The 26,134-nt window shown below is 40.5% G+C and overlaps 2 protein-coding genes across 2 annotated transcripts; both read left to right on the plus strand.

Annotated features, from left to right (window-relative positions):
* Positions 1-1,445: 1,445 nt before the first annotated feature.
* LOC128133520 (uncharacterized) lies at positions 1,446-19,694 on the plus strand. Its single transcript, XM_052770988.1, has 3 exons — positions 1,446-1,633; positions 1,735-1,977; positions 19,394-19,694. Exons 1-3 carry the CDS (start codon positions 1,446-1,448, stop codon positions 19,692-19,694), a joined length of 732 nt encoding a protein of 243 aa, XP_052626948.1.
* Positions 19,695-20,815: 1,121 nt separating this feature from the next.
* Positions 20,816-23,112, plus strand: LOC111904629 (leucine-rich repeat receptor-like serine/threonine/tyrosine-protein kinase SOBIR1). Its single transcript, XM_023900371.3, has one exon. It carries the CDS (start codon positions 21,033-21,035, stop codon positions 22,932-22,934), a length of 1,902 nt encoding a protein of 633 aa, XP_023756139.1. The 5' UTR covers positions 20,816-21,032; the 3' UTR covers positions 22,935-23,112.
* The last annotated feature ends 3,022 nt before the right edge of the window (positions 23,113-26,134 follow it).

The raw sequence follows: 26,134 nt of genomic DNA on the forward strand, positions 1-26,134 counted from the left end.
AGTTACTCTTCATCTTATGAACACGTTCTATCCTCGACTCGCCGAGTTGATGAACAACTCGCCGAGTTCCATGAAGATTGTCTTGGACTCGCCGAGTCCGTTCATGCACTCGCCGAGTACCATGAATTCCCATAACACTTTGCTTAGTCCAGAACGTTGGGTCACTCCCCGGGACTCCTAAAACCCTTCCACACTCAACTGGTCCTTATGACCCTCACTGATATGGGACCAAAACCCTTGGACTCGCCGAGTCCAGGAATGGACTCGTTGATTCTATCACATTCCTTACTAAGAACTTCGATTTCTGATGTACAACACTTAACCAAATGATAGATCTTGGCCCCCAAACTCGATCTAGCACGTAAAGTTACAAACTTTACGTGCATGCATGGGACAATAGAGCTAAAAAGGCTCTAAAATGGTTCTTTTGTTGCATGGGGCCTTCCTTGGTGCAAAAAGCAACCTAAATCTGACTTGTGGCTCATAAAATGACATGATACAGAAGTCCAAACCCCCAACCATGTTTGCAAACATGGTTGGCCACCAAAAATGGCTTATAAAAGCCCTAAATCACCCCAAAGAGGGATCTAACAAAAGAATGAACAAGGTTCAGACTTTATACCTTCCAAAGACTGCAAAAGGTGAACCAAACTCGAATCCTTCAGTCCCCTCTTGATCCTTCTATGCTCTTCCTTCTTCCTTGAGATCAAAACTCACAAGAATCACTCAAAAGGCCTTAGATCTTCACAAAACGGCTAGGGTTTGCTATGAGGAGTGTTTGGGAGCATAAAGAGGGAAAGGAGGCTGCATAAGGTCGTTTAAATAGGGTGCAAACCTCTGGATTAGGGTTTTTGTCCAAACAGCGGCTACTCGCCGAGTCCGCAGCTTAAACCCCGCGCCTCATCCCGCTTCTACTCGGCGAGTCAGTCCTTCGACTCACCGAGTCCAAGGCCAAAAATGCAAAAATAAATGGAGATTTAATAACAGAATACATACCAAGAACCAAGTGCTACATTAAGCTTCATTGGGCCCATTAGGGTTTATTAAGCCCATTAAGCCTCATTGGGCCCATTAGGGTTTATTAATCCCATTAAGCCTCATTGGGCCCATTAGGGTTTCTTAGTCCCTTGTCGAAACATCCAAACGAGTCAAAACACAATCAAAGCACACCGCCACCCAACACGGCGGTTGGTGGCGGCAACCACCACCTCACGGTGGTGGTTTTTAGTTTTCCTTTCATTATTCCAGTTTGTAATTACACTTTACAATGCCAAAACTCAAATAAACACACACACCTACTAACACACACATACACACGATGGTGCATGGTGGCAGCCACCACCTCACGGTGGTGGTGGTGGCGGTTCTTGGTTTTCCAGCCAAATAAACTACACACACAACACACACTACATCAGAAACAAACACCCACACATTTCTTGCTTGCAATGGATTCAGCCACCTTCCTGGTGGCATTTGGCGGCGACAGCGGCTGTCTCACAATGGCAGCCACCACCTCACGGTGGTGGCAGTGGTCTCTTTTGGTTTCCAAACACGCAGCTACACAGACCAACAACCAGAACATACATGTGCACTCTTTTGATCGAACACGAGCCCAGCCATCCCATCTAGTGGCGTAAAACAACGATGGTGGTGTGAAATGATGGCAGCAGTGGCGACCATGGTGATGCGGTGAGACAACACGATGACTTCTTGGTGATTTTTATGGCTTCACAGTGGCGGCAGAAGTCGTAGAAGAAGGCAGTTGCAATGGAGAATGGAGGCTGCGCCTCCACCGGAGTACAAATTCGATAGCAGCAGCACTAAGTGGTTCGACGACCCACTAAACCGACGTCACTTGACTTCCTCGCCGCTGTCATGGCTTCCCCGAATGTTGGCTTCGATCGGCGACACCGGTTGGCAGGGAGGCTGCCGGACATGGCAGCAATGGAAGTGGCGGCTGTTGAAAATGAGAGGGAGGTATAAGGGTGGCGGCTATAGTATGTTGCTAGGTTTAGGGTTAGGACAAGGGGAGTGACGGGTTATAAGTCCCGCACACTTCTCAAACATTGGCCCATATTGTAACTTTCAGTCCCTCCTCATTTATTCTTTTCAATTCAAATCCCAACATTTACCATTTGGCCATTGCTCTCATAATTCTTTTCAATATAAATCCAAGAGTTACAAAACAATCCCTCCTCTACAAAGGATTCTCAATTAAGATCCAAAAATTACCATTTCCACCCTGGCTTCAAGAATCTTTCCCAGAATAAGTCCGATACTTACTCTTTAACCCTCAAAAATCAAAAGTATATCATTTGGCACCCCGAAACCAACACCCCACTAATTATTATTCGATCTTGGGCTATAATAATATAAAATAATCATAATAATTACTCCCTGGGGTTCCCGATTTATTATTTAATTACTTTATTTAAATGGGATGTTACACTATAAGATAAGATGATCACACTATGAGCTTTTTACCTCCTAGATGTTGCTAGCAAGGAGAGAATCCCAGATCCAAGTTTCTTCCAAGCTCCAAGGTCTTCCCACCACCTTCTTCTTCTTCTTCAAGAATACCACCAAAACACAAAAATGAGCTCCATATGCACTCTTCTCACTTAGGGTTAGCTAGAGGGACATTTTCTCAGGTGGAGGATGATGAGGTGAAGGTCATGGGCCATAAAGGGGATTATATAGGGTGCAAAACGCTTAAACTAGGGTTTTGGTCTGAACAGCGTACACACGGCGTACCTTGCCAAGTACGCCTGACATACGTGTCCTAGACCGCCTCCTCATGCATGAGTACGCCATGCGTACACCCCGAGTACACATGGCGTATGGACCAAAATGCCACCCCTTTATTAAAATTTAGGGTAAAAAGTGTACCTTCTTGGAACAGGTGTTACAATGCTAGATTCCGAGCGAGAAGGCGAATCGGGAACATGTGTTTCCTTTGTCACCAAGCTAGTGCTTGCAAGCTATTTCATGTGCAAATGCTCCAGAAGAGTAACCGTTTTACCTCCTAGGTTTTCCAAAGGTCGTTCCCTTAATTTGTTCCAATGAGAACTCAACTGCCAACCCAGCATGGTCTCTTCAGGATCTAACCATTTCATAAAATTCTTAGATAAGAGATTAGTGATGATTCATTCTTCGAGCGTTAACTCCATAGTGGGATCATGAGCCATATCATAAGAAATTTCGTAAGTCATGGGCCCAGGAAAAGAAGATGAACGGATAAAAAAGAACTCATCCTACCAATATTTGATAGAAGTTAGAAGAACATCGCAAATTTTTACTAAAACATGGCGGAGAGACAAAGACAACCAATTATCAGTGGACATGGTCACATAAAAATGAGAAAATACCATGAGGGTAGGAATGATATCTAGAGTAGAACATATCATGACAAAACATATCATCTTTCGGAATCCATGCGGAGTAATTTGTGTGATGTGAAGGCAGTAATAATCTAACACCACCCTTAGGAAATCGAAGATTAGCAACCGAAGACCAGACTTGAATAAAGGAAACACATGTTCCCAATATGGATGCTAGAAATGGTAATTCCTAGTTCCGAAAAGCAATGTTGAAATTGAGGATCGGCATCGTACTTCTTCGTTATGTCAGCGAAACTTTTGAGGGTGAGTTTGGACATCACAATATGGATGCTAGAAATGCCTTTGTTGGCCATAAGTAGATTTAATCGCTAGCAAAAAATAAGGGAGAAAGGTTAATCCAAGAGAGAGAAATGAAAGAAATAGTAGAAGAAGAGGCAATGCGTATTGAAGTAGATAAAGGGTTCATTTATAGAATAGAGAAAACAACGGTTATATACTATTGCACTCTTAAATTAAAAAGATCTGAAGATATGGTTATATAGGTAATGATGAACGTTATAGTCGTCGAATCGTTATATCAAATTCAAAATTTAGGTGGCTATCCTTATCCACTTAACGGTTACGTCGTTGAGATGAAAATTTTAAATTATTACTTTCGAATATAGTAATAATCCAAATGGGGGGCTTAATAGGGTATACAACTCAAACTTAGGTTTATACCCTCACTAGATCGAACCATATGGATATACCAAACCATACGAATACACCGAACAATGTCCATATTTCAAACCACACATCTATCTTGAACATTGAAGATAACGACTAAGGTACAAAATGTCATCGTAAACAAGTACCAAGGAGCATTGAAACTCACAATATAGTCTTTATAATGATTGATACTTGACAAATCCTTAGATACACGAGAAACAGCTGGCAAACGGTTATAAAGGACATATTAATGTACTTTCAGTATCCAAAACCATTAATGCGATATGAAATTCGACCTGCTTGGTAGAGGAAGAACCTACCACCCTCACATCGAATATAAATCGTCATCCAGACCATTTAACAAGCTACGATATCACCCAAAGAAATGCATTAAGAATTACGATATGTTCCTCAAATATATCTATGACTTTATCATTGGAGTGTTGGCCAGGGAGCTCCTCGTGGTCATTGGCTCATGACTTGTTTGTGTCTCCGGGTTTCGTTATCTCTGAAGATCAGCTCTCTACTATAACCCATGGGAGGTGAACCTAGAGACACATCATTATCATTGAAATTCCGATTACATAAAAGCTAATCACAATCTAATCTCAAAAAAGGACTTAAACTAGTTTAATATTTTCAACTGTTGAATTATGTGGTTTAATATCAATAATCAAATTTATAATTCTATATCCTTTTATTGTATTTATTTTAATTTATGGGGTTGTTTTGGATTTTTTTTTTTTTATTTGTGTTTATGTTAAGTTTTTGTGCAGGAGGACTAAATCTATAAAGATGTTGTTTTAAGTGGGTTGCGGCACACTTATGTCCAAATTTTAGAAGGAACATGTGGGTCATACCCGATTTGGTTTAAGTCTGGTTTTATCCGTGATTGATCCATTCTGTAACCCAGTTGTATATATAGTCTTATGTATGTGTTCCTAAAGTAATAATACACACTTTACACATACTAAGCTCTCATTCTATCTTGTCTTTTGTATAGATAGATTAGGGTTCTTCGTCGTTTTAGGTTTTCTTTATTGTTGTTAATCTACTTTCTTTTGAGTGTAGGCTAGATGAGTTGTAATGAGGATCGTTGTTTAGAGAAGAGTGTTTATATAGTGAGGTTTACGATGTAAGTATTTATGAAAACCAACTAGTTCTTAATGAAAAGAACAGTTGAAGTTGTGCAAATCTTTTTTGTTGATGTGTTTGCATTTGTTTTGACAACTTTTAACAACATTAACAAATTTAATATCTCACAAATATTACATAAATATAATCATCACAATACAAATTTTAAAATACCTAATAAACTAATCTATATCATAACATAAATAATTAGAAAAGTATATATATTTGTAATCTTATTTTAAGATGTAAACAATAATTTTATAACAAACTTTCTATTTGAAGTAAAATATAATATTCTAATATAATTTCAAAATCATATAATATTAATAAGACAAAACTATAAAATTGGTCTATCTGATAGGGTCCATGTCACACCCCCAAACCTGAACGGCGGAAACGTTCGGGGGCGGAGGACGTCATATTCAGTATCATAACAGTTCATAGAAAGGAAAGTACACACCACCATATATATATTAAAGTTTCCAAAATGTTTACATAATCGTAGGTGTTACATGTTTGCAAAAGAAATCAAATATAAAATGGTGATCCAAAATATGTTACTAACGCCAATGCGTTAGTCTTCAGAAGTAGTTGCTACCTGGCTAGCGGTTTCCTGTGAATACAAGTTATTTCAAAGAAAAAGTGTCAACATTTAAGTTGGTGAGTTCATAAGTAGTGTTTTGAGAAGATGTATGCCATTCGAAAGTGTTTGCATGTTTTCCAGAAAAACCCTTATTTTCTTATAAAAGTATGCAATGCATATGAATGTTCGTGATGTAAATTGCAACTAATTGTACCGAGAAAATCCCTTATTTTCCTATTAGTTGTTTGGTTTGTATACAGGAAAAACCCTTATTTTCCTGACATAACTGGCAGTCTCTAAGACCGAAAATCGCAAGCAACCGACGTGCTCGAAAGGTGTGGCATAGTTTTATATAATAAAGCTATACGAAGATCGCATTTGTTAGATGAAGAATAGTTTTAAAAGCTACTCTTTCATAAAAGCATAATACCATAATAATTGTATATCCGATGAGTTTTATAACCATACTAAACATAATATGCCTGTAGCGACGTTCTTCAGGCGTCGTAGCGTTATGACAACTGTCACCCCAAAAGACGGACTGTAGCTAACAGTCAGGGCGCGGGATCATGACTTCCCGTATAGATCTATACACATTTGACACGTTCTCCGAACGGGAGACTCTGGTTATAGACAGGACTTGCAGCATTATTTTCTAATAAAGAAAGTAACGTTTGAAGATATACACGACTCATGGATTCTCAACTAAGTCTGTATTAAAGTAGTAGTTTGTATGCAAAGTTTAACTTCTTTCACAATGTTTGACAAAGCATAAATCATAAATTCTTTGAATGCAGAAAATGATTTAGTAAAGAATGTTACCCTTGATATGATGTATTTGTATGTAATAGTATAGATAAAACATATTTCTATATATAAACATATTGTATCCCAAGAGGGTAAAGCTGTGTTGTGAGGTGTTTTGCATCATAATAACTTCATAAGATAGTTAAAACAACAGTATGAAAAGTATAGCAAAAGATCGGTGTTTCACACGATTTTAGTCGTGTGTTTACTTGTATTCCTCCCCAAAAAGAGTATAAAACATTTAAAATGTATTTAAAGAGTGTTCGAAGGGGATATGAACTCACTTGATAGTTTGAAGATTGTGAGGTGGAAAACCGAGCAGAGTTTCGTCTCGGGAAACTGATTTTTCTTGGGATTCTCGGGAATCTCGGGAGTAGAATCGGCCTTCGGGACTTGAGCCAAAAAGACCAGAGCTTCGGGTTTGAATGGACACGGAAAACGAGGAAATGCTGAGAGAGAGAGAAGAGAAATGAACCCCTTCTTTGGAAACCCTCGCATTCTATTTATAGGAAGGCAAGTCTGCCTCGGTACGCGGGGCGTACGCTCGTACGCGCTGCGTACGCGTACGTCATGCATGACCGAAGCCTCGACTGCCTCGGTTCGGATGGGACGGGTTCTTGGGTTATCGGGTCGGATGGGACGGGTTGCTGGGGAGGTGGGTCGGATGGGACGTCGGGTCGGATGGGACGTCGGATCGGACGGGTCGGACGGGTCGGACGGGTCGGCTTCCTCGGATATGGCGACGTGGACGATCCGAGGCCAATCCTCTCGGTTACGCGGGGCGTACAGGAGTACGCAGCGCGTACTTCGGAGAAGGACGCTGACTCCTCTTCGGATAATATCCGAATTTTGAATTAAATAATTAATTAATTTATTTAATAAACTTCAAAAATCCATATCTTCTTCATACGAACTCCGTTTTCGATGGTCTTTATATCCACGCGTAGGTGAGACTACGATCTACAACTTTCGTTTAGACTCCGTTGGCAAATTCCAAAATTATTTTTATTATTTATTTTATAACTAATCGTTTTTAAGGAATTTCTTTGAAAAATCATAACTTCCTCATGCGAAGTCAGATTCGGACGTTCTTTTTGTGTACGCTCACGGTTTAATGTTATCTACGACTTTCATTTAGATACCTAAGGCTAAATGTTATCGTATTGAAACTTTGCGTTTTTCGTTTGATCGGTGTTGTCGGTTTTGACAGAAATCTTAGAATGGTCATAGCTTCTTCGCCATAACTCAGATTTTAGTGTTTCTTTATTTATTTGGAACCTTTAAGACGATATCTACCACATAGCGTATACCAAATCAGAGCTTTTGAATAATTCATTTATCGATAAAATGCCCATTACATTCAAAAGGGTTTACAAGACTCGGTTTATAATGCCTGGAAATAACGGGTTGTTACATCATCCCCCCGTTAAACGGAATTTCGTCCCGAAATTTAATACAAGGTAAGAGTTTTAGGGGCTGAGGAAGAGATGCGGATACTTCTGTAGCATTTGGTCTTCCCGTTCCCATGTGAATTCGGGTCCTCTCTTAGCATTCCATCGAACTTTTACTATTGGGATGCGACTCTGTTTGGTCCTTTTAACTTCCCTATCCATGATCTCGACGGGTTCTTCCACAAAGTTGAGATTTTCGTTTAACGCGATTTCATCGAGTGGGATTACAAGTGTTTCGTCGGACAAACACTTTTTCAGGTTCGACACGTGGAATACTGGATGTACTTTGTTAAGCTCGATTGGAAGTTGGAGTTTATAGGCCACTGGACCAACTCTCGAAATGATTTCGAAGGGTCCAATGTACCTGGGGTTTAGCTTTCCACGCTTCCCAAAGCGTATCATGCCTTTCCAGGGTGAGACCTTCAGTAGCACACGGTCGCCAATCTGGAATTCCAAGGGTTTACGTCTCCTGTCGGCATAGCTCTTTTGTCTATCCCTTGAGGACTTCAGTCGTTCTCGTATTTGCACGATCTTTTCGGTTGTCTCCCTGATGATCTCTGGGCCAGTAAGGGTGCTCTTAGTGACTAGACCTTTTGCCAATTGGGTGTCGCCCACTTCCGTCCAGCACAGGGGTGATCTGCACTTACGGCCGTAAAGGGCTTCGAACGGAGCGGTCTTGATACTAGTATGATAACTATTGTTATAAGAGAACTCGACCAAAGGCAAGTGAATATCCCATGCCTTGCCAAAGTCGATTACACATGCTCGCAACATGTCTTCCAAGGTTTGGATCGTCCTCTCACTCTGTCCGTCAGTTTGAGGGTGGTATGCTGTACTCATGTCCAACCTTGTTCCCATGGATTTTTGCAGTGATTGCCAAAATCTGGAAGTGAACCTGCTGTCTCTATCTGAGATGATGGACATTGGTACTCCATGAAGTCGTACGATCTCCCGGATGTAGGTTCTTGATAGTTTTTCCATCCTATCAGTTTCCTTGATAGGTAAGAAATGGGCTGATTTGGTTAATCTGTCGACGATTACCCAAATAGTATCTTGGCCACTCTGAGTTTTGGGCAGTTTGGTTATGAAGTCCATGGAAATCTGCTCCCATTTCCACTCAGGTATATCAGGTTGTTGGAGTAGGCCTGAGGGTTTTTGGTGTTCTATTTTTATTTTGGCGCAAGTTAAACACTTGCCCACGTACGTAGCGATCTCCGCTTTCATGTTTGGCCACCAGTAGAGTTGCTTGAGATCTAGATACATCTTGTCTGACCCTGGGTGTACGGAGTATGGGGTCCTGTGTGCCTCGTTCATAACTACCTCTCTGAATCCCCCAAACTTTGGTGTCCAGATCCGGTTCATGAGGTAGCGTGCTCCGTCACTCTTGATTTCTAAGTTCTTGTCCATTCCTCTAAGGGCCTCACCTGCCACGTTTTCGGGTTTCAAGGCCTCTAATTGAGCTTCCTTGACTTGCGTTGATAGGTGCGAATGGATCGACATAGCTAATGACTTCACTCTCCGGCCTGAGTACTCCTTTCGACTAAGGGCATCGGCTACGACGTTTGCCTTTCCCGGATGATAGCGAATATCGCATTCGTAATCACTGAGTAGCTCGACCCATCGCCGTTGTCTCATGTTGAGCTCCTTCTGATCGAAAATGTGTTGTAAGCTCTTGTGGTCGGTAAAGATAGTGCTCTTCGTTCCATACAAGTAATGTCTCCAGATCTTCAGGGCAAACACTACTGCTCCTAGTTCAAGATCGTGGGTCGTGTAGTTAACCTCATGTGTTTTCAACTGTCTCGAGGCGTAGGCGATGACCTTACCTCGCTGCATCAGAACACATCCGAGTCCTTGGTTTGATGCATCACAATAAACTACGAAGTCTTCTATTCCTTCAGGAAGGGATAGTATTGGTGCGGTGCACAAGGCTCGTTTGAGCGTTTGGAACGCTCTTTCTTGTTTCTCTTCCCAGTCAAAGGCCACACCTTTCTGGGTTAGGGTTGTAAGAGGCTTCGCTATTCGTGAGAAGTTCTGAATGAACCTGCGGTAGTAGCCAGCGAGACCTAGAAATTGGCGAATTTCTGTAGGAGTCTTCGGTGCTGACCAGTTCTCAATGGCCTTAATTTTGGATGGGTCCACGTGGATTCCCTCTTCGCTTACCACGTGTCCTAAGAATTCAACTCTTCGGATCCAAAATTCACATTTCGAGAACTTCGCATAAAGTTTCTCTTTTCGTAATATCCCTAGAACTTGTCGCAGATGATCGCCATGCTCTTTCTTACTTCGGGAGTAGATCAGGATGTCGTCAATGAAAACGATGACGAACTGATCCAAGTAAGGTCGGCATACTCTATTCATCAGATCCATGAAGACTGCGGGCGCATTGGTCAATCCGAATGGCATCACCACGAACTCGTAATGTCCGTAACGAGTTCGGAAGGCGGTCTTCGGCACATCCTCCTCTAGCACTCGTAACTGGTGGTACCCGGACCTCAGATCAATCTTAGAAAAATAGTTCGCCCCTTGCAGTTGGTCGAATAGATCATCTATGCGCGGTAGAGGATAACGATTCTTGACCGTTAGTTTGTTGAGTTCTCTGTAGTCGATGCACATTCTGAACGATCCATCTTTCTTTTTCACAAACAACACGGGTGCTCCCCATGGTGAGAAGCTCGGTCTGATGAATCCTTTTCCCAGTAGTTCATTCAGTTGACTGGATAGCTCCTGCATCTCTGCCGGGGCTAATCGATAGGGTGCCTTGGCCACTGGGGTAGCTCCGGGAATCAGATCGATTCTGAATTCGACTTGTCTTACAGGTGGTATCCCTGGAAGGTCCTCGGGAAACACATCGGGAAAATCGCATACGTCGGGCACATCCTTGATGTCCCGGACTTCGCGTTCCACGTCTACAACATGTGCAAGAAATGCGTGACCCTCCTTTCGTAAGTGCTTCTGAGCTTGGATACTTGAGATGATTCTAAGAGTGGTATTAGGTTTGTCGCCCAAGACGAGGAAAGTTTCGCCGGTTGGCAGATTAAGGCGAACGGCCTTATCGTAACATAGAATGTCCGCACGATGTGAACTCAGCCAATCCATGCCAATGATGACATCGAAACTCTTAATCGAGACTGGCATGAGGTTGATTTGAAAGGGATTATCGTTTAGAGTTAGGGTGCAGTTTAAGTATATCTCTTTAGTGCTTTCAGTTTTCCCGTTGGCCATTTCTACTATGAACGGTTCACTTAATGATTGTGGTAATGGTTTTAGCATGCTTTTAAAGTCGTGACTCACAAAACTCCTTTCCGCTCCACTATCAAACAAAATGCATGCATACGAGTTATCGAGAAGAAACGTACCCGTAACAACAGTAGGGTCCGCAATGGCTTCATCTTGTCCCATTGCGAAAACTCGGCCTCTCCCGCCGATATTCCTGTTGTTTGCCTTCGGGCAGTCCTTGCGGTAGTGCCCTGTGCTTCCGCACTCAAAGCATGCGCGGCTTACTCCGGCATTAGCAGTGGGGGCGGATTGTTGGGTTGGCTCCTTGCAATAGCGGGCTGTATGACCCTTCTTATTGCACCTGGTGCATTGAAGGCCATTACAGAGACCGTGATGGTGGAAGTTGCACTGGTTACATTTCGGTAGCTTTCCATTGTATGAACTTGTGGGGGCAGAGTTGGTAGGTACAGTAATAGCGTGGGTCGCTATCACTTGTTGTTTCTTGGGGTTCTCCTGGAGGATTTGTCCCCTCCTCTTGTTCCAAGTCCTACTCTGTCCCTGAGCCTCCCTAGGTGGATTTGCGGCTGTCGTGATGGTACTCTGTTTTGCTCCGTGATCGATGAGTCGTTGTGCCAGGCGTTTAGCGCTGTTGTAGGTGATAGGGTTGGAGGCTAGGACATGCCCTTGAATCTGGGGTGACAACCCCCAAATGTACCTTTCGACCTTCTTTGATTCTGGGTTGACCATGGTAGGGCACAAAGCAGCGAGATCGTTGAACCTAGCTGTGTAAGCGACTAGGTCAGACCCGACCATTTTCAAATTCCAGAGTTCCTGCTCAAGCTTTTGCACTTCACCTCTTGGGCAGTATTCTTCCAGGAGTAGTACCTTCAGTTCTTCCCAACTCATGGCGTTAGCGACAGTGAGCGTCACTGAGTTCACATGGCTTTTCCACCAAGTGAGGGCTCGATCTATGAAGGTGCAAGCAGCGAACTTAACCTTGCTTGTTTCTTGGCACGAGCAGATCTCGAAGACAGTTTCGGTCTTTTCGAACCATTGCATTAGTGCAATGACTCCTCCTGTTCCATTAAAAGTTTTTGGTTTAGCGTTAGAGAACTCCTTGTAGGTACATTCTCTTCCTTGGCCATGACCAGTGCCATGATTTGGATGATTCGTGCTGCTTCCCGCCCCTCCATTCCCTTGGGAGTTTATTTGCGAGAGGGCTGCGGTTACCGCTGCTGTGATAGCAGCCTGAACCATTGCCGGATCATAAGCTGGTGGTGGAGGTGGTGGTGCCGTGCCCGGCCTGGGCCTTAAGTTTGGACGAGGAGGCATCTTGCTGCCAAAAGAAAAATATGGAAGGAAATTATAAGTTTTGGCAGTTCAAAGTTGAATGACATTGAGTTAACTGCCTTAAATAGATTAAGAATTTGGTTTGATCAACAATGGGTTTTGAGCTTGATTTATTAATAACGTTTGAATGGATGCACTTATGAGTTGAACGGAATACACATATTCAAAATCAGAGAAGGGGGGGGTATGCCCCATATATATAAAACATATAGTCGTGTTACATCCGAGTTTAGACAAAACTTTTTGACCTTTCTAAAGGTCTCCGATTACAGAAAGTTTTAACGAAAAGGAAATTCTTATCCGAAGTCCTAATTTATAACAAAATTTGAAATCCTGGCAGGCACTACTTGCGACGTAGGTTGCGCTTGGAGCTTGACTCCGCATCAGATTTCTTCGATCCCATTAGGCGTCGATCAAAAGCGGCTTGTTGCTCCCTTAACTCGGCTAGGGCTGCAATTATCTGTGCCTGAAATGCCTCAGACTGGAGTTGGACATTATCTTGTATCTTGTCCAGTCTACGGATATCGGAGGTGTGAACCTGCACTTCCACGTTGATATCCCGGAGTCGGCTTGCTTGTACTCCGGACTGATAGGACTGATTGGCTAACTTACCAACCATTACCGGGAGTGCTCGATCAGCCGAACTGCCACCGCGGACATCGTAGAAGTCCCGACACATGCCGTAGGGAGGGCGTATGCCTTGTTGTTGGCTCCAATGATGTAGGTGACTTCCCCAGACGGGAGTGGGTCCTTGGAAGTTCCTCACATGGACAGGAGGTTGAATGGGTGGTGGATCGATCACTTCAGGTTCTGAGTCAGTACCGGAGTCATCACCTAATTCTATGGGTTCCTCATCCTCTTCTGGATCATCTTCGATCCATCCTCCGTTGCCTTGGTTGGGAAAGTAGGGGTCATTGGGGTGGTGAAATCCAGCCATTTGACTGTACGAGAAATAGGGTCATAAGAATTGAATAAAGTCGGAACATGCAAAACATGTAAGTTAGTTTAAATAGCAATTACTCCTATAGTATTTAAATTATTGTGTTTGATTCTAATAACGGTTTGGTAAGTTTTTAAAATTTGTTGTCCACTGCAGACACCCCTCGGCACACGTTAGTCGGCTCTCGGACAAATATAGTTGATCAGGCTATATCCTTCCCAGTTCCGATTACGTGTCCCAAGGCGTACCTGTACTGCACAACTCATTAATAATACTTCTAATATGGTACGATGTGGAACTGTTATTTATTACTAAATGAATGCATGCTTACTTACAAAAACTAAATAGATTTAATTTCAAAAGTATGACTCTTCTCAGAGTGTTTTTGCCCAGTTGAGTTTATAGTTGTATAAAAATGGTTTTGATATACTTAATTCACTATAAACGAAGCTCTGATACCAATCTGTCACACCCCCAAACCTGAACGGCGGAAACGTTCGGGGGCGGAGGACGTCATATTCAGTATCATAACAGTTCATAGAAAGGAAAGTACACACCACCATATATATATTAAAGTTTCCAAAATGTTTACATAATCGTAGGTGTTACATGTTTGCAAAAGAAATCAAATATAAAATGGTGATCCAAAATATGTTACTAACGCCAATGCGTTAGTCTTCAGAAGTAGTTGCTACCTGGCTAGCGGTTTCCTGTGAATACAAGTTATTTCAAAGAAAAAGTGTCAACATTTAAGTTGGTGAGTTCATAAGTAGTGTTTTGAGAAGATGTATGCCATTCGAAAGTGTTTGCATGTTTTCCAGAAAAACCCTTATTTTCTTATAAAAGTATGCAATGCATATGAATGTTCGTGATGTAAATTGCAACTAATTGTACCGAGAAAATCCCTTATTTTCCTATTAGTTGTTTGGTTTGTATACAGGAAAAACCCTTATTTTCTTGACATAACTGGCAGTCTCTAAGACCGAAAATCGCAAGCAACCGACGTGCTCGAAAGGTGTGGCATAGTTTTATATAATAAAGCTATACGAAGATCGCATTTGTTAGATGAAGAATAGTTTTAAAAGCTACTCTTTCATAAAAGCATAATACCATAATAATTGTATATCCGATGAGTTTTATAACCATACTAAACATAATATGCCTGTAGCGACGTTCTTCAGGCGTCGTAGCGTTATGACAACTGTCACCCCAAAAGACGGACTGTAGCTAACAGTCAGGGCGCGGGATCATGACTTCCCGTATAGATCTATACACATTTGACACGTTCTCCGAACGGGAGACTCTGGTTATAGACAGGACTTGCAGCATTATTTTCTAATAAAGAAAGTAACGTTTGAAGATATACACGACTCATGGATTCTCAACTAAGTCTGTATTAAAGTAGTAGTTTGTATGCAAAGTTTAACTTCTTTCACAATGTTTGACAAAGCATAAATCATAAATTCTTTGAATGCAGAAAATGATTTAGTAAAGAATGTTACCCTTGATATGATGTATTTGTATGTAATAGTATAGATAAAACATATTTCTATATATAAACATATTGTATCCCAAGAGGGTAAAGCTGTGTTGTGAGGTGTTTTGCATCATAATAACTTCATAAGATAGTTAAAACAACAGTATGAAAAGTATAGCAAAAGATCGGTGTTTCACACGATTTTAGTCGTGTGTTTACTTGTATTCCTCCCCAAAAAGAGTATAAAACATTTAAAATGTATTTAAAGAGTGTTCGAAGGGGATATGAACTCACTTGATAGTTTGAAGATTGTGAGGTGGAAAACCGAGCAGAGTTTCGTCTCGGGAAACTGATTTTTCTTGGGATTCTCGGGAATCTCGGGAGTAGAATCGGCCTTCGGGACTTGAGCCAAAAAGACCAGAGCTTCGGGTTTGAATGGACACGGAAAACGAGGAAATGCTGAGAGAGAGAGAAGAGAAATGAACCCCTTCTTTGGAAACCCTCGCATTCTATTTATAGGAAGGCAAGTCTGCCTCGGTACGCGGGGCGTACGCTCGTACGCGCTGCGTACGCGTACGTCATGCATGACCGAAGCCTCGACTGCCTCGGTTCGGATGGGACGGGTTCTTGGGTTATCGGGTCGGATGGGACGGGTTGCTGGGGAGGTGGGTCGGATGGGACGTCGGGTCGGATGGGACGTCGGATCGGACGGGTCGGACGGGTCGGACGGGTCGGCTTCCTCGGATATGGCGACGTGGACGATCCGAGGCCAATCCTCTCGGTTACGCGGGGCGTACAGGAGTACGCAGCGCGTACTTCGGAGAAGGACGCTGACTCCTCTTCGGATAATATCCGAATTTTGAATTAAATAATTAATTAATTTATTTAATAAACTTCAAAAATCCATATCTTCTTCATACGAACTCCGTTTTCGATGGTCTTTATATCCACGCGTAGGTGAGACTACGATCTACAACTTTCGTTTAGACTCCGTTGGCAAATTCCAAAATTATTTTTATTATTTATTTTATAACTAATCGTTTTTAAGGAATTTCTTTGAAAAATCATAACTTCCTCATGCGAAGTCAGATTCGGACGTTCTTTTTGTGTACGCTCACGGTTTAATGTTATCTACGACTTTCATTTAGATACCTAAGGCTAAATGTTATCGTATTGAAACTTTGCGTTTTTCGTTTGATCGGTGTTGTCGGTTTTGACAGAAATCTTAGAATGGTCATAGCTTCTTCGCCATAACTCAGATTTTAGTGTTTCTTTATTTATTTGGAACCTTTAAGACGATATCTACCACATAGCGTATACCAAATCAGAGCTTTTGAATAATTCATTTATCGATAAAATGCCCATTACATTCAAAAGGGTTTACAAGACTCGGTTTATAATGCCTGGAAATAACGGGTTGTTACAGTCCAAAAAGTTTTCAACTTGCATGGATGGTCCAAAATCAAGGTTTTCCTTTAGTTTTGGTCTTAAAATTAAGAAACTTTTGTGGTTTTGGTCCATGACGCACTTGAATTGACTGTTTTGCCCTTTAAATTTGTTTTTTGTATTTTTGTTTACATTTTCTGTTTGTAAATATTAATAAAAAAAGACCCACCCCATAACTACACCCCTGGTCCCCCCATCTTCTTCTTCCTTACCCCCTTTCTCACACGCACACACACATATATACAGAGTGTTGTATGCATCACAAGAACCCACCCTCCATTTCACCTGAATCCAAATAAATAGAGACACACCTAAAGTTTATCATTTTGATTTTGAGAATATCGATTGTTCCCAAATACTTTGAAAGTCAATTGTTTCTAGTTCATTTTAGAAAATAGATAAATCGATCGGAAACCATAATTGATTTGACTGGACGAGAGACGAAGATGAGGGAGGTAGTCTCCGGTGGTAGATGGAGGCGGTTCACAGTGGACTTCTCGGACGACGCTAATCATCCGGATGATGAAGAATTGATGTGTTCCAGATTAATGGTACATGAAGATATAGGGTTATAGATTTGCATACACCAAATAAGGGAGATAGGGTCTTGTTTGGGTTTGATTTCTCAGCTCTTCTAAATCGAGAGGTACAATACCGCCCAATACATGTCCACCCTCATGTTTCCTCCATATTCAACATCAAACTGCATTCTCTTCCTCCTGTATTCGTCGGAAAATCTCACCGGAGACGAACTCCCTGCTCAACTCTCTATTTTGGGAAAAATTAAGGGAAGTAAATAAGAAAGATACAGATGCAGTCGACATTACCATTGGTGTGAAAAAATCGTTTGTGTTGTGAGTTTTAGGATATAGATTTTGTATGGTGGATTTATAAGCGGAGATTTAGGGATGAATACGTATCGGTGAATTGAAACTCAAAATGAGGGAACACCACCACCTTTAATTGCAATAACAGGGAAGAGGGAAAACTAATCTAGGGCTTGGGAGAAACACATGATATATATATATATATATATATATATATATATATATATATATATATATATATATATATATATATATTAAAAACTGGGGTGTTTGTGTTTGATCACTGAAGAATAGGAGTTGGTTCTTGAAGGTGGGCAAAAGAAATTGGAGAACCATATATTTGGGGGGTTTCCTTATGCGTGTAATCTGTAGCAAAAAATCGAGTTTTTTTTTCTTTTTGATTTGCAGGCGAAGAAGAAGAATCAAAAGAATAAGAAGAAGAAGAAGAAGAAGAAGAAGAAGAAGAAGGGAGAAGGGGTACAGTGGGTGGAGTCATAGAGAGGGGTAGTGTGATATATAATAATAATAATAATAATAATAATAATAATAATAATAATAATAATAATAATAATAATTTTTAAATACTAAACTAAATAAAAAAATAGAAAAAAATAATAAGGGTAAATAGACATTTCAACATTTTCAGGACTAAAATCAAAGTAAATTCCTGATTTTGGACCTTCAATTCAAATCGAAATTTTTTTGGACCATATCCACACTTTTTGTGAGACCACATGGACTAATTTTGTAGTTTTGTCTATTAATGATTAGAATATAAATATTAAAAAAAATTTAAATGGTTCTCCAATCGGTTAAGTGGGCCTATGTAACACATATACCATAAACATAAAATACTAACAATTTTTTAAAGCAAATCTTAAATCCCGTCTCATTACCATTTTCTATGGCCAATACTAGTCCTACAACTTTTATGTGCAGTTTTTACGGTTAGATTCTTGAGTAGGATGGGTAGCGGATAGGGGTGAAAACGAGCTGAGCCGAGTCCGAGCCTGGTCAGGCTCGGCTCGGGCTCGTTTAAGTTATACTAGGCTCGAGCTCGAGCTCGGCTCGATTCGAACTTTCTTTTACTGAGCTCGGCTCGAGCTCGTAAAGAATTATATAAGCTCGTCTCGGGCTCGGGCTCGACTCGTTTGTCGTTTGATGTGCCTAAATAAACTTAAGCTCGGCTCAAGCTCGTTAAGAAGCTCGTTTACTAATACCCGAAATCCATAATTTCCTAAATATGTTTTTATTTTAATATAAGAAAATAATAATAAGTTATATTATATAAAGGCTCGTTTTGGCTCGTGAGCCTTATCGAGCTTAGTGACATAGGCTCGAGCTCGAGCTCGTTTAATAAACGAGCTTAATATTAAGCTCGAGCTCGGCTCGGGCTCGTTTAAAACCGGTTTCGAGTCGAGCTTTTAGCGAGCCGATCCCGAGTAGCTCGCGAGTAGCTTGGCTCGTTTGCACCCCTAGTAGCGGAGTCCCAAAAGGACGACTTAGCCTAAGGCGAGTCATTTCTTCTATAACCTCAAAAAAAAATTTGCAAAAATGGTCCCTGTAATATGTATTTTTTTTGGGGTTTTAGTTCAAACCACGACTTTTTTGGATTGGTGGTCATTTTGAGCTAATTTTGTTGCGTTTTTGGTCATTTTAAATAGTGAAATGACTGTAATGCCATTGAGTTATTTATTTTCCATTTTTCTTTCATTTATTTTTAAATCTAATACTAATTGATTTATTTTAATAATTAAAAAAATAAAAAGGGTCTCTCTCTCTCTCTCTCTCTCTCTCTCTCTCTCTCTCTCTCTCTCTCTCTCTCTCTCTCTCTCTCTCTCTCTCTCTCTCTCTCTCTCTCTCTCTCTCCCTCCCCTCTATCTCTCTCTCTCCAAAAAGTCAAAAAAACACACGATCCATCTTCTTCCCCAAATAATCTCTGCTAGCAAACAAAGCCATTCTCAAGCGCCTGGTTTCACAAACCAAGCGAAGTTCACCATCCCATGGGTTGTATTCATCTTCGAGGTATGTTTCCTCGTTATCTCCATACCTTTCTCGTGACAGAATTGTTAGATCAAAAAGAAACTTTCATGGGTTTGTTTCCAACAAACAGGGTTTATAAGTCGTTTATTGGTATGAGTTATTACAACACCTCTATTCCTCCTGTGATTTTGAGGAATATTATGGAAAAAAACCCTGGTTGGTACACCCTATACACTCCCTACCAGGCTAAAATTGCACAGGGAAGGCTCGAATCCCTGCTTAATTTCCAAACCATGGTAACAGATCTTACTGGTTTACCCATGGTAAATGCTTCATTACTTGATGAAGGAACAATAGCTGCAGAAGCCATGGCAATGTACAATAACATCTGGAAGAATAAGAAGAAAACATTCATCATCGCAAGCAATTGACACCTACCGCTCGACTCTGCCCCCTTTCCTCTTGTCGGCTGATGGACTCATATCAACTTCTACCTTTACCCACAAACTTAGATAGCAAAGGAGAAAGCTAAAGAGTCAACGATGATGAAGCTGTTGTTGGAGTTTCCCACCGGATTAGATCATCTGAAGAAGAATCGTTGAAGTCGACACCTTTCTGATGAACGAGAGATAGAGAAGACGAAGAATGTTGATTTCGTTTTTGGAGGATTAGGTAATGACAAGGGCTGATTTCGTTTTTGGAGGAGAGAGAGAGAGAGAGAGAGAGAGAGAGAGAGAGAGAGAGAGAGAGAGAGAGAGAGAGAGAGAGAGAGAGAGAGAGAGAGAGAGAGAGAGAGAGAGAGCAGGTAGACCCCATATTTTTAATTAATAAAACATTAAATTAAATAGAAAAACAATATATATATATATATATATATATATATATATATATATATATATATATATATATATATATCAAAAGGACATTACAGTGATTTCACTGTTCAGTGGGACCAAAAAACTCAACGAAACTACTTCAAAATGACCATCAATCCAAAATGTCATGTTTTGAACTAAAACCCCAAAAAATGCATATCATAGGGACCATTTTTGCAATTTTGTATAAAAAAAATTAAGAAAGTAGCTAGGTTGATAGATAAACCGTTAAAATATGAGGTGGGGAAAAGTTATGAATAACAAAAATACTTGAATTCAGCGGTTAAGACCGAACCAGAAAATATTAGGACGAGTTTTGGAAGCCTTCTCCCCACTTCGTATGTTTGTTTTGTCTTAAAAATCATTGGTGTTGGTGTTTTGTGATTGAAGAAATATACCACGAAAATGGATGAGAAATTGTTATTTTACATGAATTTAAAGTTTATTTTTAATGAACGTGTAATTCATGGGCTAAAAAGGTTACATAAAATTTTAATATGGACAAAAAATAGTATATAAAAATTGTATTGTTATGACGCGGCCATTTCACATTTTCTTTTTCAATAAATCAAGAAAAAGATAAACTATGAGTATAAAATGTCTAAAGAACCCTCGTAAGTTTAGGGATCACTGAATGGGAATACTTGTTATGGAGGCAAGGGTAATCTGGAAATTTTGATTGCAGAAAATTACAGGAAAATACCAAGTCAAATAGTCAAATAGTCAAAAAGAGATCCATCATTCACCCCACCCTATTCCACACGGCTACTGACCAGACTTCCAATTTCCACGAGTCCGACGAATACTATCTTATATGAGGGCTGGAGGAGATTCTATTTTCTTCATTATAATCATATCTCTTCCTTATTCAATCACCGCCGGCGACCACCGGCAATGGCCACCACTCGCCACCTCTCTATCCTCTCTTTTTTCACTCTAATCCTATTGGTTCATGCCAGATTAAATCTCCACCCAACTGACCATGAAGCTCTGTTGGAAGTCTACAAAGATTTGGGTGTTTCAAGCGGCACAGACAACATTTGCAACGCCGCCGGAGTATTCTGCGAGCGGAGGATCTCCAACAACTCATATGTCCTCCGGGTAACCCGTATTGTTTTCAAGCCTCGCCGCTTGAGAGGCTCTATTTCTCCGGCAATTGGGAAGCTCTCGGAGCTTAAAGAGCTCTCTATACCAAACAACCATCTTGTGGACCAAATCCCAACTCAAATCACCGATTGCCGGAAACTGGAAGTTCTCGACCTTCATAGCAATAGGCTGTCAGGGAAAGTCCCCGCCGGGTTGTCTTCCCTAGTCCGTCTCCGGGTTCTAGATCTGTCCTCTAATAAGTTCTCCGGCGATCTGGATTTCTTGAAGTATTTCCCCAATCTTGAAAAGCTTTCCCTTGCCAATAACATGTTCGTCGGAAAAGTACCAGCCTCCTTGAGGTCTTTCAGAAACCTCCGATTCTTCAACATCTCCGGCAATAGTTTCTTGGAAGGCCCAATGCCGACAATGAAGCAATTCGAATCTCCATCGGAGGAGTTACAAAACGGAAACAAGAACCTCGTTCCTAGACGTTATGTCTTTGCGGAATCAAACAACACTTCTTCACCGGTAAGAAATCAAACGACAAACAGCGGTTCTAGATTTGATGATCTCCAAGCTCCGGCGCCAGCTCCGACATATGAGCCAAGCAAAAAACATAAGAGCAAGACGAAGAAAATCATACGTTGGGCACTTGGGTTTTTAGCAGGAGTCATAGCAGGAATTATATGCGGAACCATCGTGTCAATACTCTTTAAAATGATTCTGAATAAGATCAAAGGCACACCGAATGATTCCGGGCCTGCCATTTTCAGTCAACTTATTAAAGCCGAAGAACTCGCTTTTCTTGAGAAAGACGACGGAGTTGCATCCCTACAAATCATCGGAAAAGGTGGTTGTGGAGAAGTATACAAGTGCGAATTGCCAGAAAGCAAAGTCAAAACAATTGCCATTAAGAAGATCATACAACCTCCAAAGGATGCCACAGAGCTCGCCGAAGAAGACACAAAGCTTCTCAACAAGAAAATGCGACAAATCAAATCAGAAATCCAAACCGTCGGCCAAATCAGACACCGGAATTTACTTCCATTATTAGCTCATGTTTCCCGGCCAAATTGTCACTACCTAGTGTACGAATTCATGAAGAACGGCAGTTTACAAGACATTTTACAACAAGTCAAAGAAGGTAGCCGGGAACTCGATTGGCCCGCGAGACACAGGGTGGCGCTCGGAGTAGCTGCCGGACTGGAGTATCTTCACATGAGTCACACTCCTCGTATAGTTCACAGAGATTTAAAACCAGCCAATGTCCTTCTTGACGACGACATGGAAGCTCGGATAGCTGATTTTGGGCTTGCGAAATCAATCCCAGATGCCGATACTCACATGACGAGCTCAAATGTCGCCGGAACTTTAGGATACATCGCGCCGGAGTATCACCAGACTATGAAATTTACCGATAAATGTGATATCTACAGTTTTGGGATATTGTTGGCAGTTCTGGTGATGGGGAAGCTTCCTTCGGATGAGTTTTTCCAGCGGACATCTGAGATGAGTTTGGTGAAATGGATGAGAAATGTGATTACTTCTGAGGATCCAAAACAAGCGATTGATTCGAAGCTTTTGGGGAATGGTTATGAGGAACAGATGCTTCTTGTTCTTAAGATTGCTTGCTTCTGTACCATGGATAATCCGAAAGAAAGGCCCAACAGTAAAGATGCCAGGTTGATGTTGGCTCAGATTAATCATTAAGTAACCAGTGTGGAAATTAGCATCAACATGTGTTAGTTTTTATATCAAGTGTTTATAATTATATATAGTTGTTTCATGTACCAAAAATTGTATTAATTTTTATAGTAAATGTTTTAAATATTTCCATGTGAGGAAATATGTAACAAGTTTTATATCAAATGAATAATTTTCTCTAAAAGTTTGATATCTAAAATGGATCTCAAATATGTATGTATGAATCCTTAAAAAGATTTATATCAAATCGATCTTTTTTCTCATAAAGATTTTGTTTTCTTTGGTAAACAAAGCAAGGAAGACTTGGTAAAAGTCGTCTTTCTTCTAAAGTCATTCTATCATAATTATGAGGATATTAATTGTAAGGCCACCGTTGACCCACAACAACGAAGTGAAAACACACCACTTGCTGATTAACAATCATCTCATAATCCGTTCCGTTTCCTCGCATTAGTGGAAAATATTTGGAAAGGGAAGCAATTTAATATCAAAATCCTCCTTAATAAAAGAAGGTTTTTTTTGCCATATGTTAATTTCTCATGAGTTTTGACATTTGTTATTTTGTGGTATTTTTGAAATAAATATTATCCACTTGTCAATTTTTTATTTGCTTCAGTTTTTAAAATTAAAATCATATACTTATATATTTAAAGTATTAAATATCATATATATATATATATATATATATATATATATATATATATATATATATATATATATATATATATATATATATTAAATTGCAATAAATATGTTTTATTCCTTTCTTATTTTAAAAGTTGTACATTACAAAATATGTTATGTTTACACTTTAATTTAATATTTAATTTTTTTTTAAATAAACCCGTGTAATACACGGGTCTCACACCTAGTCATAATATATCACAAACTGACACATGAAAGATGCTTATGAACTTTTGACAATAATTAGAAACCTAAATCGGGTAGCAAATTTTTTGCATAAACTAATTTCCGGTGCAATTTTATGTTAAAATAGCTGATTTTCACACCATAAGCCATGAGCGGAGGCGCGTTTGCATGGATGGAGGTTCGAAGAAGGAAAACCCAAGAGTGCAAAAGAGCGGTGGAGACTACTTATTTCGTGTCAACCGTTCCAGATAACACGTGAAAATGTGAGCTAAGAAGGATCTTTTCAAGTTACGGGAGATTATCCGACATACTCACGGGACAGCAGAAAGGTAAGAATGACAAAAACTATGCTTTCATCCGGTTCTTGGATGTTGTGAATACCGAACTGGAAATGAGACTTGTCGGCAAAGCTCTGAATGGAATGTTATTAGAGGTTAATCTGGCAAGATATGACAGAAAGGAAGTCCCTCACAATCACCCGACGGGTAGGAAACGAGATACTGGAAGGGTGGCTTGGGGCCAATGCATCCCCAACCGCCGACATCGAACTGGGGTTATCGGGACCACAAATCCTTCGCTGAGGTCACAAACCCGGACAAATCCCGACATCAAGCAACCCTTGGAAGCCATGATCTCCTCTCTCCTCCCCCTCCTCCCATTGTTTTGCGTCCAGACCTGGGTGAGTACAACTTGTGGAGGAAGACATCGTTGATTTGTGAAGCTAGGTCTCTTTCCCATCTTAGGCATCTCCCGAAACTATTGCTTATCAAAGATGAGCCTAGCTTTGAGGTTAAGTATATCGGGGGACTTAATGTTCTCCTTGACTTTGGGTGCTCAAATTCTGCTAGACAGTTCATGGAAAACGAGGATAGATGGAAAGACAATCTGAAGTGGGTCAGGTGGAGAGACAAGTCGGGCCTTAGCATGGATAGGGTGGCATGGATTAGAATTGTTGGGCTCCCCCACAATCTCTGGGGGAGAAGAATTTCTCTGAAATTGCTAGTAGATATGGTGAGGTCATTGAAATTGCTAGTAGATATGGTAATGACACTCTTTTCTGGTTAGACCTGTGGTGCGGTTCTAAAACCCTGATATCATCCTTCCCTCGTTTATATGACCTGGATCGGAACAAGAAGTGCAAAGTGGCTGACAGAATAATGCTCGGCGGATTCTCATGGAATTGGTCCACAATACATTTCAGTGATGCTCAGGCCCATGAGCTGGCATCCTTGTTGTCTAGGATTAATTACTTTCAACCCTCTGCCTTGCGTGATCATTGGAAATGCAGGATATCCACCGATGGTGAATATTATGTGAATATGTTGTGGCATGCGATTGACATGACCTCTACTCCACCTAGTATTCGCTGCATAGACTGGATACATGAAGTTCCAACAAAAGTACTATGTTTTGTTTGGCGTGCTCACCTTAGTAGAATTCCGTTCGCCTGTGCTCTCCTAAGCAGGGGAGTGAACCTAGGTTCTTCTGTGTGCAGTTTTTGCTCCAGTGAGGCAGAAGATGCTGATCATATTCTGGTGACGTGCGTGTTTGCGAAAGAAGTGTGGGAATGGACCCTTCGGTGGTGCAAAGTGGACATCCCCCAGGTTATTTCGATGGTTGAACTTATCTCCTCCGTTGGTAGCTGGAGTGGGAATCCTAAATAGAAGAAGGACTTAATTACAATTTGCTATGGAACCATATGGCTTATTTGGAAGGCGAGATGTGATAGGATCTTCAAACAGAGATGGATCTCCCCGGTCAAGGTTGCGGATAATGTTAAATCTTTATCCTTCACTTGGATAAAACATAGGAGAACTCATTGTCAGTATAAATGGGTTGATTAGTGTGTATGCCCTAGCATTTGTCGGTGATTTTACTCCTAATTTTTTTTTATGTAAGTTCGTACTCTATTTGTACTTTGCGCCTTCTACGCTCCGTCTAGTTTCTTGCTAGACATGAGTTCCTTTAATATATATTTGTCGATTAAAAAAAATTAAAAAATTCGAAAGCAAACTAAAAGAATGGCAGATGAGAAGGGAAATTGATTGTGAAGTGGATTGAAAATGAGTTAGAAAAGGGAATGAATTACCATTGCGATTTTTCTCCAAATCATTTTATAACACACTAATTTATAACACGTGTGAACTACGGTTACAAATTTAATTAAATAAATTATTACAATATTAATTAAACTTTCATATTAAAAACTCAAAAATATTAATCAATTCTTTTAAATAAATTGTAATTTAAGAGATATTTTTTATTATATAAAATTATAATCTTTGATTTAAATAAATACATGAAATTATATAATCTTATAATATGTTTTAACTTTA

This window comes from Lactuca sativa, chromosome 4, assembly GCF_002870075.4.
Source record: "Lactuca sativa cultivar Salinas chromosome 4, Lsat_Salinas_v11, whole genome shotgun sequence".
In the NCBI taxonomy this organism is placed as follows: Eukaryota; Viridiplantae; Streptophyta; class Magnoliopsida; order Asterales; family Asteraceae; genus Lactuca; species Lactuca sativa.

Excerpts from the sequence above, each read along its gene's own strand:
- LOC128133520 (XM_052770988.1), top strand. The coding sequence starts at position 1,446 with ATGGATTCAGCCACCTTCCTGGTGGCATTTGGCGGCGACAGCGGCTGT. Across the intron at positions 1,634-1,734 it reads CAGCCATCCCATCTAGTGGC|TGGCGGCAGAAGTCGTAGAA; the intron begins GTAAAACAACGA and ends ATGGCTTCACAG. Across the intron at positions 1,978-19,393 it reads CTGTTGAAAATGAGAGGGAG|GGTTTATAAGTCGTTTATTG; the intron begins GTATAAGGGTGG and ends TCCAACAAACAG.
- LOC111904629 (XM_023900371.3), top strand. The coding sequence starts at position 21,033 with ATGGCCACCACTCGCCACCTCTCTATCCTCTCTTTTTTCACTCTAATC.